The sequence below is a fragment of the Phoenix dactylifera genome, chromosome 5 (assembly GCF_051530095.1).
Source record: "Phoenix dactylifera cultivar Ajwa chromosome 5, Ajwa_hap1_PhDact_Kaust_v1.1, whole genome shotgun sequence".
Taxonomy (NCBI): Eukaryota; Viridiplantae; Streptophyta; class Magnoliopsida; order Arecales; family Arecaceae; genus Phoenix; species Phoenix dactylifera.
Genome location: NC_143194.1, coordinates 33,966,737 through 33,984,419, shown reverse-complemented (window position 1 = coordinate 33,984,419; position 17,683 = coordinate 33,966,737). Strand labels below are relative to the sequence as shown.

General features: G+C 40.4%; 2 protein-coding genes across 3 annotated transcripts; one reads left to right on the top strand and one right to left on the bottom strand.

Annotated features, from left to right (window-relative positions):
- On the top strand, positions 1 to 5,250 carry LOC103723053 (trihelix transcription factor ENAP1-like). Of its 2 annotated transcripts, none has more exons than XM_008813846.5 (2): positions 1 to 1,502; positions 4,923 to 5,250. In XM_008813846.5, exons 1-2 carry the CDS (start codon positions 623 to 625, stop codon positions 4,937 to 4,939), a joined length of 897 nt encoding a protein of 298 aa, XP_008812068.1. In that variant the 5' UTR covers positions 1 to 622; the 3' UTR covers positions 4,940 to 5,250. The 2 variants fall into 2 exon arrangements, with proteins under 2 accessions (XP_008812068.1, XP_088578643.1); XM_088722517.2 differs by lacking the exon at positions 4,923 to 5,250 and adding an exon at positions 2,450 to 2,750 and having other exon boundaries at positions 47 to 1,502.
- Positions 5,251 to 5,565: 315 nt separating this feature from the next.
- LOC103723065 (EP1-like glycoprotein 2) lies at positions 5,566 to 7,208 on the bottom strand. The gene has a single exon (XM_008813865.5). It carries the CDS (start codon positions 7,049 to 7,051, stop codon positions 5,687 to 5,689), a length of 1,365 nt encoding a protein of 454 aa, XP_008812087.5. The 5' UTR covers positions 7,052 to 7,208; the 3' UTR covers positions 5,566 to 5,686.
- Between the last annotated feature and the right edge of the window lie 10,475 nt (positions 7,209 to 17,683).

Here is a 17,683-nt window from a genome sequence, read left to right as displayed (position 1 = left end):
TACCCACTCCTCCACCTGGCCGGCACCCACCTTCGGCCCATTTCAGCCATTTCCTTCGGAACGCCGATCCCATCCCAAGCGTAGGCAACGCGGTAATCGGTCCCGGGCGCCCCCGCCTCTCCTCTTTCCCCAACCGAAAGCGCGACGAAGGAGGCATCCATTACCCTCCCCGGTCGTCGAGGGCATTTTCGTCATTCCATGCCCCTACTGCCCCTTCCCCCCCGTCCGTCCCCGGACCCGGCGCGTCGTCTTGTAATCATCGTCTAAAATTCCCTTTTTATTTCCCGTCAAATTCGAAACCCACCCTCTTCCCATCCCAAAACCAACGGCCGCGATGCACCTGCCGACGAGCCCATCCGACACGCACCGCGTGGTCTCGACGCTGACGCCAGCACGAAACCCCCGCGCGCTAACGTCGGCGCCCGCACGCGTGCCCCCCGGCGACCGCCCGTACTCGCACATGCGCCCCAACCCCCTTCCCAGCCGGCGCCCTTACCCCTTATTCGTTTTCCCCACCGTCAAAACCGCCGACCCACCGAGCGATAGGGAGAGGAAATATTAGGGCTGGCGATAGAGATCGAGAATAGGTTTGGGAATAGAGAAGATCGGGCATAGGAATAGGATGGAGGGGAGGGAGACGAAGCCGCCGCCTCCCAACCCGGCGATGCCGTACCGGGAGGACTGCTGGAGCGAGGGAGCGACCGCGGCGCTCATCGAGGCCTGGGGGGACCGCTACGTCGAGCTCAATCGGGGAAACCTCCGACAGAAGCACTGGCAGGAGGTCGCCGACGCCGTCAACTCCCGGCGGGGCGCCGCGCGCCGCCCGCCGCGCACCGACGTCCAGTGCAAGAACCGGATCGACACCCTGAAGAAAAAGTATAAGACTGAGAAGACCAAGATCGTCGATGGCGCCGTCGAGAGCCAGTGGCCCTTCTACTCCCGTCTCGACGCCCTCATCGGCGACTCCTTTCCCACCAAGAAACCGCCGCACCCGCCGTCGCCGCCTCTCGCCCTCCCCCTCACCTTCCACCGCAAGGGATCCCCCCTCCCGGCGGCAGCGGCCGCTGCAGCCGCTGCCGCCGCCGCGGCGCGCCCTCTGGATTCGAAGGAGAAGCGCCCCGCGGCCACCGCGCTCCCCGTGGACGACGCCTTCTTCCGGCGGAACTACTCCGCGGCGGCCGCGGCCGCCGCGGAGAGGGAGTCCGAGTCCTCCTCTTCGAGATCCAGTGTGGAGAGGTCGAGGTCGAGCAGGGAAAGGCTTTCGAGGGGGTGGAAGAGGAGACGGGAAGGCTACGGAGAGGGATTCCGGCAGCTGGCGAGGGCGATCCGAAGGCTGGCGGAGATCTACGAGAAGATAGAAGAGGAGAAGCAGCAGCAGATGATCGATCTCGAGAAGCAGCGGATGGAGTTTGCCAAGGGGCTGGAGTTCCAAAGGATGCAGATTTTTGTGGATTCCCAGGTCCAGCTGGAGAAGATCAAGCGATCCAAGCGAGTTGATGCTGGTGAGCATTGGTCTTCTTCCGGTGCTATTCATTTTCTTTTCGGATCTCCTGTGTTTGATGTGTAAAATGTTGGTTCTTTCGTAAGAAAGATTCATGGTTTGCTTTTGTGCAGTGTAGCGAAGGCAGGTTGATTTGTCTTGATCTATTTCTTTTCTGCTTTTTATTAAGTCATTTGTTTTCGGTGTGTTAGACTTCTGTTTATGGATTTGAGTCGTAGTCTCATGTAAACGTTGTTCTGGAGCCGCTGGAACTGTTTTTTGAATTTGTTGTCGTGTTTTTCTTATGGAAACATTTCGATGGGGTCTGAATTCCTGAATGGTGAATGGAGGTGCTTTTGCCCTTTGTTTTGGGGCAGAACAAGTGACACGTTGATCTTTAGCATGTTGTTTCCGGGTATGGATATGCTATTAGACTTATTTTACCGGTATATGATACTGGGAAGTAGTCAGCGGTCAGGATCTTTTAATGATTGAACTTGCTGAGGGGTCTATTTTTTCCTTGGCGAGGCCTATAATCAAGTTCTCATTGCAAAAGTTATGTGGCAAAATTGTAGGTAACTGGTGTTCGCACTGATAATTTGTCATAGCTACAGTATTTTCCCTTCTTTCCTCACATTGTTTCAAAGGTGCTTTAATTGATAGAGAGAATTTGAATTGATTTGAATTTGTTGTGCTCATGACGTTATTATGGAGTGTAATTTTTTGGTTACTGCACCTTTCCCTTCGTTGGGTGCATCGTTTGTAGATTGCTGAAAGGGATTTCCAAGACTTCTATTGATTTAAATTAGTCATCGTAATGGTTTGAACTTTTTGACTCTTGGGAAGTGGTATTTTTGGCTGTTACATTTGCTGCCGCTGTTTCTTAGCATCTTGGTCTCTGACTTGATTTTAGTCACCAGAAAAACAGAATACTTGTTGAGTCATCTTTATTTGAATGAATAATCGCAGGTTGAACTTTCCAAAGTCAGGGATTGGGAATTTAGATAGCTTCATATTCAAAACAAAAAGGAGAAGGATGAAGTTGCTTCTTGTGGTGTGCCAGGAACTCTTATCTAGTTTGTCCATAGACAGAAGCATCGATGCTTCTCCATTTCAGTGGGAAAGAAAATTTCTCAATCAAATTGTTTCCTTGTATTGTCCTGGTTTTGTAGGATTATATCTCCAAGTGGACTGGCCGCATTAGGTCATACAAGTATGATGTTGTGATCTTTCATGATATTGAAGTAGAAGTCTGAGGAATTTTGGTTGATTCTCTCAGGGTATTAGGTGTAAGCAGGTCACTGATGATGTTTAGGAACTGTGTAGGCAATCTGCTCTACTAAATTTTTTTCCTTGACCAAGAATTAACCGAACAACATCTATGTTGACAATATGGCTCTATTTAGATCAACTTATATTTTATGTTGATTATCTATTGGTATATTCATATGTGTGTTTATTTTTGAGGCCAAAGGAGGTTATTAATGCTTGGATTCATGATATTATTTAACCAAAAACAAAAAAAATAATAAAATGTATTATCATGCAAAAAATATTGTATATCTTTTAATAATCAATCTTCTTTTTATGCGGTTCTACTAAGCAACCCTTCACATTTCTCTCAATTTCAGATAAAGAAGGAATTCTATGTCTTTGATTTCTTTAATTTTCTGCTTAGACCATTGTGTTGACCTTTGCAACTAAAGTTGCATGTCGTTGCCTCATCCATATAATCATGAATGTTTGTGTGCTTGTGGTCCTTTAATTGTTATACTTGTGTTGACCTCGTGATGCATTGATAGGATTTGTTCGAAGTGGAAAGTTGGGCTAATAAAATGTTTAATGATAAACTATAGTTAGAAAGGAACATTGATAAGAATAAAAAGATTAATTCATTTATCCACGTTTTTATATATTGATATAAAAATAACAGACAAGCTTTTACAAGAAAATGCAATTTATTTTACAAAGGTAAGAACAAAATTTGTCATGCAGTGTTTTATTCCTCATAATTCATACTATGTTCTTGATTTTTGTTGAACTTTTTTCCCATTTATTTTCCTAGTGATATTCTTTCTCACATTCCCATTAAGGTTTCCATCAAATAAGATTACCAGAAGTTCATAATTGTAGTGGAATTTCAGTTTACAATTCTTCAAGTATGTTATTTTGGGGGTCTTAAATGGAATTAATGAGTTTGCCTGACAATACATTTTGGTTATAGTTTCACATATATTCTCTGTCAGGTTCAGTAATATTTTTCTATAGAAATCTATCTTATTGAGTAAATGCATGCTAAAATTGTAAGTTGAGTCCATGTCATATGAGGGAAGCTTGCAATATATGCTTGTTTAGACAGGCAGTATTGCAATTGCATAAGATATAGTGATACTGGATAATTTCTGGTGTGGTAATGCCATCATATTTGCACTACGCAGATGGAAGCCTGCTTAATTTCTTTTTTTCTCAAATGTAACCATAGTCTAGGTGGTTGAGCTTTTTCCCTAAGTTGGTTCATTTAGTTTGATTTCATCGAAAAAAGTTGGGTATCCATTTTACTGATTCTTTATCATCCATCCTAATTGTGCGAGGTGATATTAAATGAGACTATCTTCTGTGTCAACATCAGTGTTTTATTGCTGAAGGGATTTCATGAGATAGAAATAATTTTCTGTGGTGACGTTGCTGGCATGTTTGTACCATTTTGATGCCTTTTGATTGATTTAGTTAGTTTAAAGATGGCCATGCTAACCTGAAACAGTTTTAGCTTTGTTTTGTAAGGAAAATTCTAAAAGGCTTGTTTAGATGCATCTGACATTGTGGTGAATTCTCTTTTCTAAATTCCAAATCACAATTATTTTCTAAAGATATTTGGTTTGCTTAGAATTGAAAATTGCCATGTGCAGGTGAAACTCATATTCGTGTTATGAGAATGTATGCTCTAAATGGAAGTATTCACCATTTATTTGAGTAGAGCCCGTCAGGGTGTTATAATGCTTTTGAAGGTCCATCATGAAGTATTATTTCTCAAGGAAAATGAAAGGTTGATCATGAAGTATTAGTACATAATCATGAAAACATTTGCTTCCATCCTTTTAAGTACTTTTTAACTCCTCATGCTTGACCTGCTTTGCAGCCCCTGTGCTATTCCCTTGGCCATTGATGGATTATTTTAATCACATAGAAACTAAAGGGGAGCAGATTATATCTGATTTAAGGATTCTCATACAGATATAACTGATTTTCTGTATGTAAAAAGATAGACTTCCACGTGTGTGTGTAGCTTCGTTTATATATATATATATATATATATATATATATATGCAAGTTACTACGTGGTGCATGAAATATTTATGATTCATTTTTTATGTTGTAAATAAACTAGTATCCATGTTTAGTATTATACTCTAATCTGATGCTTTCTTCTATATTTATGTTTCAGAGAGTTACCTAAGTTAAATTTCTGGGGAGACTCAAATTGGATGGTGTTCCTTGGAGATGACTTGAAGTTCAATGGAATGGTCTCGATTGCCAACCTAAGTTTAAAGATGCAAGTTGACAGTTCTATAGCTGCGAGTCTGACAGCCTTGTAAGCTAATATGAGATCTTTAGATGAGTGGGACTTTAGGAGAAAGAAGTTGGTAGACTGTTGCTAGTAACTATTGTCGGAATTTGCTATTTAAGCTTGGTATGTTATTGAGATTGTGAACATGCAATGGCTTTCAAAACATGCGAAACTTTGAATGGTCATGCTACTCTTTGTTATCGTAGTTTATGTTGCAGGTTATGACTGTTGCACTTGATATTCCGACATGGTGATGGTGTCATCGGTGTCTATAACCGGTCCATGACCCTGTGCTGGCCACTACCCGTTTTCTTCTCCTTACTGTAAATCTCATCTTGAATTTTTTTACCGCAGATCTTAAGGCTGTTGGCTTATGTCTCGGTTCGGGGTTTGGACTGCGTGTACTGGTGCGTAAAACTCATTCTCTCCCCCTTCTTTGAACTTGATTTTGAACTTGATTTTCTAGCCCCCCCACAAACGACACCACGAGAAAATCATCCATTTTCGGAAAATGCTTCCATCACGATAAACCCTGACCACGATTTCTGTTTGACTGGTCTTATTGTTCGTCGTTATCCATTCATGACTGGCATCGAAATTACAATACACGGTTACACACGCATCAAAAAGATTCGCTTTCCTCACTTGATATACTTGACATAAGCCACGTGCAAGGAATCATCGACCTTGGCAAGCGTCCCGAGCACCGGAGCCAGCCAGCACCTCGACTCCTTCTCCCAGTACAGGAACCCCACGCACTCGCAATCCAAGCCGCACCTCCTCTTGCACTCCTCCACTTTCACCACCCCCTCCCCTTCACTGTAACTGGTCAAAAAGTTCTCCACCGCCACCACCTTATAATACCCCACCCCTGCTCCTCCTTTGCAAGCCCCCAGACTCGGCTGCGCGCATCCCTTGCTCCAACCCAACAATCCCGTGGGCGATGGGCAGGCGACGCACATATCATCCTCGCACACCCCGAAGTCGCCGCACTTGCTCGGCAGGGCGCACCCGCTCAGCCTCCCAATCTCGTCCGAGAAGAAGGCGAAGGTCTCCTCCCACGCCCGGTAGTCCACCGGGTCGTAGTAGGTGTACACCACCAGGTTTCCATCCACGTCCAATCTTAGGAACGATAGGGTGGCGTTGTATTTGGGCCTTGCCAGTATGATCGTGCCCTGATTCTCCACCAGCCTCACTTCATACGCGAAGGCGTCCTCCGTCTCCGGCTCGCTTTCCAATTTCACCGAATTCCCGCTGAAGCCGAGTATACCGTCAGAGTAGTTGTAGTAAGGAAGTGGTTTTGGGGTGAGATCGTTGATGTACATAGCTAGTCCACCGGACTCTAGCACGAGGATGTAGTTTCCGAAGGAGCCGTCGGTGGTGGATTTGCGGCTGACGAGCTTTGTCGGCCCGCCGACATATAAGGACTGGCCGACCAAAAGGGTGTCGGTGGGGTGGTCGAAGCTCTGCCACAGGAACCGGCCCTTGGCGTTGTAGAGGACGATGTTGCCGCTGGGGAGGATCTTGAGGCCGACGACGCCTTTGTTGGCGGTGCCGGTGGACCAGACGACGCGGCGTTCGGCATCGGCAAGGACGAGGTTGCCGTCGGAGAGGAGGGAGAAGGTGGCGTTCTCACGGACGGGGCGGCCGCGGTTGGCCTCCCAGACCCAGCGGAAGGTGGACTCGGAGCGGGTGGTGCCCATGCGGAGGGCGAGGTAGAAGGCGTTGGGGGTGGTGTTGTAGAAGGCCATTTGGAAGGGGGAGGCGGCTATGGGGAGGACGCGGTAGTTGGCGTCGTATTCCGTTATGTAGGGGCCGAATTCTCCCTCGTTGACATAGCTGAAGGTCTGAACCTTGGCATGGGCTATTGTGGTGGAGAGGAAGAAGAGGAGGAGGGGGAGGGAGAAGAGGGAGGCGGGGAAGGGAGAAGCCATGGACTCAGAGAATTGAGAGAGCTCTGCGGGCTTCGGTTGACATGGAGGCGTGGGTGGAAGGAAACGTTGCATTTATAGAGCGTGGGATGTGCTTATGGTTCGGGCCAGCACAGTTTTCTTTTTCTTTTTTTTCTTTTTTCTGGTAAATCGGTAGCCCACACACAACATGCGCGAGTACAGTCCAAAGAGCGAGCCAACAAAATACAATGCAAGAAAGATAAAGCAAAAACGTGGTTATCTTATATAAAGCCTTCAGAGTGATGAGCCATATATGATGCTACCCAATCCGCCGCACTGTTGGCTTCTCTGAATATATGGATCACCCGAAAAGCATCACATTTGTCAAGTAATCGACAAATATCGTGGAGCAGCCGCATCCTCCTAACAGCACTTTCGGGACCCAGAATCTCCTCAATCACCACCGCAGAATCTCCCTCAAGAATGATGCGATCCATCCCCAGCATCCGTCTCGCATAGGAGACACCCTCTCAGGCAGCTCTGACCTCGGCACCAATGACGGACTGATCGAAGATCCGCCGACCTCCGGCAGCCATTAGCTTGGCTTGCTGATCCCTAATAACAAAACCAATACCGCGACAACCATCCACCCTAACACTATTATCGAAATTCACCTTGAGAAAGCCAGGAGGTGGGAGCTCCCAAGAGATAAACCTGCACGCTACTAGAGCTGAATGAGAGTCCCAGATTTCTCTAACCAACCTAAGTGACAATCTGGGCGTATGTTTAGCACAGTTATCATTAATTGGGTTCAAGTGAGCACAGTGATTGTCCCAAATGGGTAATTTGGGCTGGCCCAATGGAGTTCGGGCCGAGCTCGGCTTGGGTTTTCTAAAAGCTTTTGGGCATAACTCTGGCCAGCTGGAAAAAAAGATCAGATTGGGCTCGGGCAGGAATGTAGCCCGGCCCATTTCCAGTTAATTCTCTAGGAAAAAGATAAATCATCTCAGAACATATATTTTTGTTCAAAAATATCCGATCATTCAAGAATAGATTAGCTTAAAGACTATCTTAAACTCCTAAATCCCCTCATCTTTGCACAGTATTTCTTTTCTTTCCTTTCGGCTTAATTATAAGTTATGCAGGGATAGTTTGTTCTATAATTTGCTTAAAAAATTGCTTTTCCATCCAAAAAGTCCCGTTTAGATGCCCAGCAAAATATCCATGGGATATACCCTACATGGGAAAATAGAGCACTAAAAGAAAAAGAAGAAGAAACCAGACGGAGGAGGGAAAATGTGCGGAGTTTTTTTTTTTCTCCTTTCTCGCCGATGAGGAAGACTTGCATAGGCTCCTTCGAATAGGGATACAAAAAGTCATCTCTTAAAAAAAATAATATCGAACCTTGTAAATGCTGTATGTTGTCACTAAGATCGGGTCCGACTGAGATATCGAGCTAACAAAGTTGCTAGAAAGACCGGCAGGTCTACTATCTTGGCCATATAAGTTTCTTGAAAGCTGCTACAAGTCTTCGAGAAAAAGAGGATGCTCGGGTGGTGGCTCCTTAAACTAATGCTTAACTGCCTTAAAAATCAAGTTTGATCTTAACAAACCATAGCACTTCCCATGAACAGCGTACTGTCGACTATGTCGACTAAGCCTAGATGTTCGCTCCCATGGTCGGTGCGTGGGTCATCAACTGGACAAAGCGAGTGCAACCAATGAAAAGGATCCCGAGTTACCTGTTTCAAGTGCGACGATTTGCCTGGCTTCTGCCTGTCTTGGGACTTGAACAAACTAAAAAGAAAGAAGTTGAGGGAAGTCTGGACTTCGGCTTGTCTATGAAAACGGGGAACGAGGCCCACAGTTTGCGGCGGCGGCGGCGGCGGAAATTGACGATTTTAAGATAAAATCCCAAGTCCAGCAATAATGAAGCTCGTAGGCGCCCCATCCGACGGACAAGAGCAAGAACAGGATATGGCCGGCCGCCGCTCACTATTTTATTGCATCGCCTTGTAGAAAACCAAGTTTTTGAACGAGGGTCAGAGGCTATTGATTATAAGTATTCCTTTGAGTACCCAGCAGTGGTGCATAATTTTTTTATTATAGATTTTTTTTCCTCTACATATAATACTTTATCCTACATTCTCTCACTCCATAACAACCACATGCTTCCAACAAGATTAAAAAAAGTAGTTTATTCTTACTTACTTCTCATCTCTTTTTAATATTGAAGAATAAATAAATAAGATATGGTCTACAGTAGAAAAGCATGTGTATAGAAAAGCCAACGAGCAATAGATTGGATGGCATCATATGTGGCTAACCATTCTGGAGATATTTTTTTGAATGGAGAAGAGAGGGTTATCTGGTGCATTTCGGAACTTATTACTTTTCGACTTTTTTGGTTGTATCTATACCCGTAATATATGATATATCTACCTTAACAAAATAAATAAATAAAAATAAGTTTATTAATTTAAAAAATAAATTAGAATCTCCTAATTGTTGGTGAACCTCCGGCCGCCAGCATGCCCACCCTTCCCCAACAATGGACTCCACCAGCCAAAGATCTCATATTCCAAAATCAGTTAAAAAGTTTTTAAAAATCCTCCAAAAGCACAATTTTACTAATAACTATTATTTTCATATTTTGTTATGTATTATTAAATGAATTTAGTTGCAATAAGTTGTTATCCTACAGTGTCAAAATGTTTTCTTTGATAGAACATGAGAAAAAAAAACTTCATTTTATCCTTCAAGATATTTTCAAAATTTAACTATTTTCAATATTATATATAACCAATAAATTCTGCAAGTTTTTTCATAATATGATATCTTTTGTATTTATACGGCTCATCATTGTTTTATATTTATGATGCAATTAAAAAGTAGTATATGGATCAATGTGAACGAATATATTTTAAAGTTTTGAATATTTTATATTGTATATTTATTTTAGTTTTAATCTGATATAATCAATTTGATGGTTGCATCAGTGACCTAGCGATCCAACATCTTTGCTAGGTCAATTTCTTATTTGTATTTAATAGGTTTGATTTTTTGATTTCTTAAGAAATAATTAGCATAGCAAATAACTGGACTTATAAGGTGACTTCTTGAAACAAGAAAAAATATTTTAAGAGATCAATTACTTAGATATCTCTTTTCATGAATTTTTTTGCCATAGCTATATGATGGTAAGTAAAAAATTAATTATAGGTTCCATCCCCGTTCTTATTTTACTTTAAGATAGATTTCTATTGAGAAAACCTATTAATGTAAATTGAAAGCTAGGAGGGGTGGGACATGGAGGTGCCATGGAGTTTCGAGGTTGGTTTGGAGTGAAGGGTGTTGTAACATGGGATGATAAGTGTATAATGAGTGTATTAAAACGATTTAGAAGGATCGCTGTAACCACGGTTTCCATATTTCCGCCCGTGTTTTTCTTTTCTTGTGGAATTTATAGCCTTATCCAATTGACTACAGATCGATCGAGCCACGCTTTGCAGTGTACACAAGAAAAGAAGTTAGGCAGGTCAATGGGACAAACGGCCTCTGCTCCATCCACTTGCGCCTCGCTTTTTTGCCGCATTTTGACGAACACTTGAGGAGGTGAGCGATCGCATCACCATTGTCCCCTTTCCCTGCTTTTATTGCTAGACGTCGCCTCATTAATGCTTTGACATCGTAGTGCGCATTTTAGTTCAATACCCTAATCTTTTTTTGAATAACAAAAGCATAAACCCTCTGTCTTCACAAGCAATCTGTGAAAGAATCTAATCATTTAGAGCTCATTTGGGGTCCCAAAAAAAATATTTAATTAAAATTTAAAAAAAAAATAGTTTTTTTCTATTATGAAATTTCTGTATTGCATGAATATATATATATATATATATATATATATATATATATATATATATATATATAATATAATATAATATTAAAAAAAGGATCAATTTCTGTGGCTGAAACTTGAAATATTTTTTTAAAAATACTCTTAAGCTTTTAAATAGTATATGATAAGATTGTTTTCTTTTATCAAAGATAAAACTAAATCTTCTTTGACACATGCTTTGCCATAGCAGCGGGTGCCTTAGTTCAATACCCTATTTTTTTTTTCGAATAACAAAGGCATAAAACTTCTAGGATATAATCCTTGGCATGATGATATATATATCCTTGTTTGTTGCTATTGTCATGAGCAAATATGTGATACAAGCTAATGACTTATTCTTGACCTTCCAGCATCAACCTTTGCATGCCCCTTTGAGAATTTTCCACAAATGCATCCACAGCATAATTTGTTAGGCCTTGTAATTTTGGCCTATACTGCAGCTAGACGTCGGTTATCTCCTACATCTCGTGTTGTAGGTGTTGAAATTACTACTTATTCCAAAAGCTTAAACTTATAGGATAAGGTAGATTTATTTATATATTTTATATTTTCTTACACTTCTACTCATATGTAGGCCGAACTTCCTTTTTAATGGGTGAGCCCAACATGTAAAATTTTTAATAATGGAGTTAAAGAGTGCAGAGACAGGGTTCAAATTTGGGACCTCTGCTCTGATAGCATGTTTGTTCTAAAAGCTTAAACTTATAGGATGAAGTAGATTTATTTATATATTTTATATTTTCTTACAGTAGGAAATTTATTGCCTTTTCCTTTCTAGTTAGTTTGATTTGCTGCTAGCCCAAAATATGACTAGCCTCTACTAATAATGCTTAAAATTAAAACAAAAATTTCAAAATCCTATGGTGGCTCCCAGATCTTTAATACAACATTTTCCACTGCAACGTGTAATCTTTATATATAAAAACTAAAAAGAGAAGAAGATGCCACAAATCATGTGGCAGAGAAGATTGACCACAAAAACAAAACAATTTGTGAGAGCTAAATCCGCATCCGACCACAGCTTTCATATACGATGATTCTGACCAAGCCTCCATTTTACATTTACGTCGATCAAGGAATGATCCATCTTCCTCCGTATGAATCTTCTATCAGATCATGCAATAGTTGCTTTGAGATTCATCGGGCGGATGAATGAAAAGTTCAAAGTGCTTTGAGATCATTATGGAGTGCCATCCATCGGTTGATGTTGTGAAAGAAGTTCAATCATCCGTTCGTGCTGAAGATGCACCCGAACCTCTCAAATGTGTCCAAGGTTGACCTCCATTGCTCACAGATGGGCCGGGATATTGAGCATATTTTTGGCCCGCTTTCAGCGGGCGTGGGTAAGTCAAATTCAGAATCTTCAAATTTTAGATTGGCTTTCTGATTTACCTGAAGGGATCTTCCATAACCGGGTCAGTCTAGCTTCTTAGCCATAACTCCAAGAACCGATCGGTCCGAATGAATCCAAATTGTAGCTGTTTGCTTCCTGATTGCTTTACATACATTATCCTTAGATAAAGATTTCATTTTCTTTCTCCCTATGTTGACCCTAGCTATTTTATCATATATTTATGTTTGATCACTGAACTATATATTTATCACAGTGATGAGAGCAAATTAGAGACATACATGTGCAGTCGATTGGTTGCAATTGACAAGTGCTGTAATGTTTGATGTCCTTCATCATCTTTTCTTGTCATTTAAGTTTCAGTGTGCTCGCGAGTAAGAAAACCTGGGATCCCCAACCTCGAACGTCCATTTGCATTTTCTTTAAATTTTTTGGCATAAGCTTCATGCAGAGGATCTTTCAAGATTAAAAACAAGAAATGTTCTAGGATTAGAATACTTACGATTTTGCTACTTTTTTGAGAATTAGCATTGGATGACAAGATACAACCTAGGTCGCTAGTATAGCTTATCAACTAAACCGTTTGGCAACCTCCTAGGACTTGCCACCTCAACTGCATGTTGAGCGCTTGAAGTTTCATTAATTTAGTGTTCTTTGTTTCAAGGGAAAAAAGAGCTAAGGATTTTGTTTTGTTGAAATACTACAAACTTGTTAAAGATGTTTAGTATGCCATCAAAGTTTTGTTGGCTTACAATCTTGTGCTAGGTTAGAAGTTCTAAACTAGTGTTGACTAAAACTCAACAAATGTGATATAAGAGCAAATATGGATAGCTATAGTTTTTTTCTCTACTATTCTTTACTATTACCATAACTTTATGAACATGCTCTTATAATTAGTTGGTGTCCTTCTTTTCTTTTTCCGTGAAGGAAGAATGTACGATATAAGTGTTACAAATTGTGGCATTAGCAATGTATGTCAGATATGATGGCTTTCAAATTACAACATTAGAAATTCAGCTTGACCTATTTGGATTGGTTAGCAATTTGAAAAAGATCCTGGAGGTCGATGAAGGCGAACCGACAAGGAGCCAGGCGGCCGCTGGGAGGCTGCCAGCGACATGGAGGTGGGCTGCAGCAAGAAAGAATAGGATTCATGGGTGGGAGATGGATAGGACTTAGGAGGCGGAGAGACACTATTTAAAATAAATAAATAAATAAATAATTTTAATAGAAAAGGTTTGGGTTGAGCCGTCTTTATATCGGACTCAGCCCAGAATATTTGATCTGGTTCAACCAAGTCAAAACACGTTCCAGAAAAATAAAAAAAAATGGCAACTGGTTCCTCACCTGCCGAGAGGTAATTGTCTTAATTATCCTTATCTAATAGACGGTTAGGATCATCCCTAATTTTTCATAAAAAATAATAAAAAAGAACCATATTACAACCTTAAAAATAATTAATTTGTTACAACGCTCTTCATTTATAGCTAAACTGCTGCAGCTCCAATTTTTTATTAGAAGGCCATTTCTGTAACAACCCAGAATCTCATCCAAAATGGCTAGCCGGAATCCTCACAATTCCTAACTTAAACCACCCAGTAGAGCGAGCAATTCACAACTTCTTAGCAGATAGCTTTTTATTTATATATCAAGTCGGCAAGCTTTCAGTAGAACCAACCCAACCTTCTTTTCTCATAAAAAAAAATATTAAAAAAAAATCTTTCCTAGCTTCCAATATTAACAGTACTTCAACTAAAATATAAAAAATTCAAAGATAAAGCCAGGAGAATCAGAAAAAAGCTCAGTATGCAAACAAACTATGATATGCTGTACCAATTTGAACCAAGCAGTATGAAGCATACCGTATTATATCGGTTCGGTATTGGTGTCTAGTATATATGGCAGATTGATATTCGGTATGCTAAAAAATTTTATACCATATTGTACTGATTTTGTGCTAATATAGAATCGATACGAAATGCAGTATTAGGGCGAAAAATTTTGAAACAAACTAAGGCATGCCGGTGCTCCACAATTATTATTCTTCTTCTTATTATTATTTTATAGTGAGGGAGGCGAGTACAAAAGTTGGTCCACTTATTTTAACAAAGGCCCATTGAAGCATCAAGCTAGGACAGGGATAAGTAATTGCTACAAATCTTTTTTTATGCAATGCTTACACTTTACTCAGCCTTTCAGATATAACATAAAAAAAAAAAAAGAAAACAGGGTAGGTAAGGTGACTTCAAAGGCAAAGTAGGAATGATGAGAAGAACAGGGGAAAAAGTTCCTCGATCTCTATCTAGTTTTTTGCTGCGTTCCAACACTTCAAGAGGCGATGAGTTGATCCGATTGACCTGTGTTGTGTTGCTTTCAGACACCAAACAAATCTCAGGCACCACCATATATATTTGGATCTCATGATGGAATTTGGACTTCTCCCAGGAAAGTGATAGCTTGCAATAGCCATTACCTGCTTCCTTGCTTGATATGTGGAGAGAGGGTGACACCTGTTTTTGTGTTCGGTCAAAATTGCCCTTATATTTACATGAGATTACTTATTGGATTTGTTTAATGAGACCATGGGGTTGTTGGAAACCATATTCTAACCTGCATGAATTTCCTGGTTATCTATAGTAGATAACCAAAGTTACACATTCGATCTTAATAGCTAGCTAGAGTCGATAAATCGACGAGGATGGCAAATTGACATAATAAGAAGTATTTTTGCAATCATGATCAGATGCACTTATTAATCTTTGGCGAATTACATAATTGGGAGATCCGGCATGGTTAGCTTTCTAGGATAACATCATGTGGAACTATAGTTTGTTTAAGCTTTCTATGCTTGTTTTTTACGTTCTTTTAATGTGTTATTAACTAGAATCTAAGCTTTTGGAGCTCATGTATGCACAGTATTACTGAAGACGATCATTAACTCCAACTACTTTGCTGGTCCTAGATAGATGAACATATAAATGTGTACAGTTATTTTCCCATATAGTGTCATTTTTAGTGGCAATGACAAGATCTTACTGCATAATATAAATGTGTGAGGATGCATGGGCCATCTTGATAATAGATTCTTGCTCATCTCTAAAGTCTAACCTACCTAGTTGTCGCCGACATAATAAAGAATACTATAAATATCTATTGATAGATTCATCTGTCACTAAATGGTATACGTCCATTTTGATTTTTGAGCCGACTCTTGGCTATCAAAATGTCATGAGCTTTTACTCCAGGAGTTTTTACTCTTGCGGCTTTACACAGGTAGTGAAGAATCGCATGATCTAATTCTACTATATATTTCTATCTGGAAGACAATTATGCAAGCATACTTCTCATGTCAGATGGAGACAATAATTTTTCTGAAATTGTTTTTAGTTCTAGCATTTAGCTTATTAGCTAGAGTCCAATAACATCATGCACGTAAGATGCCTTTTAATTATTAGAAAACCTGATTTAAGTATAAAAAATTGCTGCTTAAGGTATGAAAAAGCTGCTTGGTGTGCATCAAGATGGTGTGCCAACAAAAAAGCTACATGGATGAAAAGCTATCACAGTATAAATAAACGAGCAGCACAAGCGTGGAACAAACACCTGAACTATCCCTCCTCCTGCCATTTAGCTTTTATTTAGCTTGATCTCCACTCTCTTCTGCCATTTGAGCTGTTTCCCTAAGAGAAGAAGCAATGGACTTGTGATCCCAATGGTCCTCGAGGGTGGTTCAATGGTGCAAGAGTTCGGGAAGGTGGAAAGCGAAACCACAATGAGTTAAAAAACAGACATGATTCTACCGCTTAGATTTCTCACCTAATGTATCATTACACGTAGAGGACCCAGCATGGAGAATTAAATTATAACAGAGTGCCCTGAAGTTTTGCCAGGACCCAGCATATATTTAGTCTTATATCGATTATTCGCTTGGTAGTTGGTAGATCTTAGATACTTGTATAAGATCAAGAAATCCAAATAATATCTTTCAGCTAGCTATTTTAGGTGAGGTTCTCGATTGTTAAAAATAGTATCAGAGCAGACGCGGTCCATAACCTATATAGACTAGAGGACACTGTAACACAGATTCATTAGAGCTGACTACGAGCCGATCGTAGTGCTTATGATTAGATTTGAATGAATGTAAATTTTTAGCCTGATAAGGATGTCAGGACTTAAACGGAAGAGTTTGTGAGGACCCGTGCAAGCGTGTGTTCAGTCTTATCTCGATTATTCGATGAGTAGATTTTAGATAGTTATATAAGATCAAATAACTCAAATAATATATTCTGGCTAGCTATTTTGGATGAGTTTCTGAGTTGTTACAAGTTTGGAGTTCTTATTTTACTCCACAGTCAAATCTGCCCTTCTGTTCCATATATGGGTCAAGTTCAAAAACTCATGGACTAGAAATGTATTGGACAACGTATGGTTTAGTGTGGTAGTTTGTCATGATCTGACACGACTTGAGTGCGGTTTAGCACCATCTAACTCACATATGAGAAGCTCATGTACCATGCAACAGGCCACAACTTGCAGCAGCAAACAATGTTGCCCCCAAAATAAAAAGGGAAAGGAGGGAACCAAAAGCCCTTTGTGCTTCTATTTGAGCTTGCTTTCATGCATGAGAACTAACAGGATATACAACATGGACCTATGTGTTGAAACTTTTCTGCTACAGAAGTCCCACCAGACTCCAGCCAGCCAATTAATCATTGTCCTTCTATGGCCTTTAACCGAGTGCTTATCTATTTCGATAATTGTAATCGACAATGCAAACAATGTACCTCATATGCTCGGCCGTTGCTTTTCTATACAGCCTTGGCATCTTCATAACTAATCACAAACATAACGATTGGTCCATGGTCAATCTCAAAAGAACTCATAATATAGTGTTCTCCAGTCTGCATCGGTTGCAAGTCAAATCCACTCCGATATCATTTATAATAATATAGAATCTTATCCAAAAAAATTTGCTTGAAAGTATTATTTAGATTTCATTGTATGAGTATCTAAGTTCTCCTAATATATAATAGATATAGGACTAAATATATACTTGCACAAGCTCTCCCATTAGGCAAGAAATACTCAAGAAAGTATTTTTCGCATGAACCGATGATTAGTCGCAATTCAGATGACAAGTCCCTCACGCTGATGGCCAAGTTGAGCAATTAGATCTTGGGTTGAGCAAGATTTTGGAGACTAGAGTTGATAACATGCAACTATATCTCGTACAAGAGAGTAGATCCCCATCTCTTATCATTTTTAAATATAGTATGTGAAAAATGATATGTGCAATGCATAATAAAATTTAGTTTGTGGATTAGCATATGGTTTATTTTGTTTTTGTTAATCTTCCCAAAAGTTTAGTTATGGGAAATTATTGTCCATTATGCAACGTGGTTCTAATAATTTTGGTATAGCACTCCAATAATTATAGCCACAAATATTATAAGCCATCGTAACTGCCATGATGGAACGTTACAAAGCAAAAATGAAT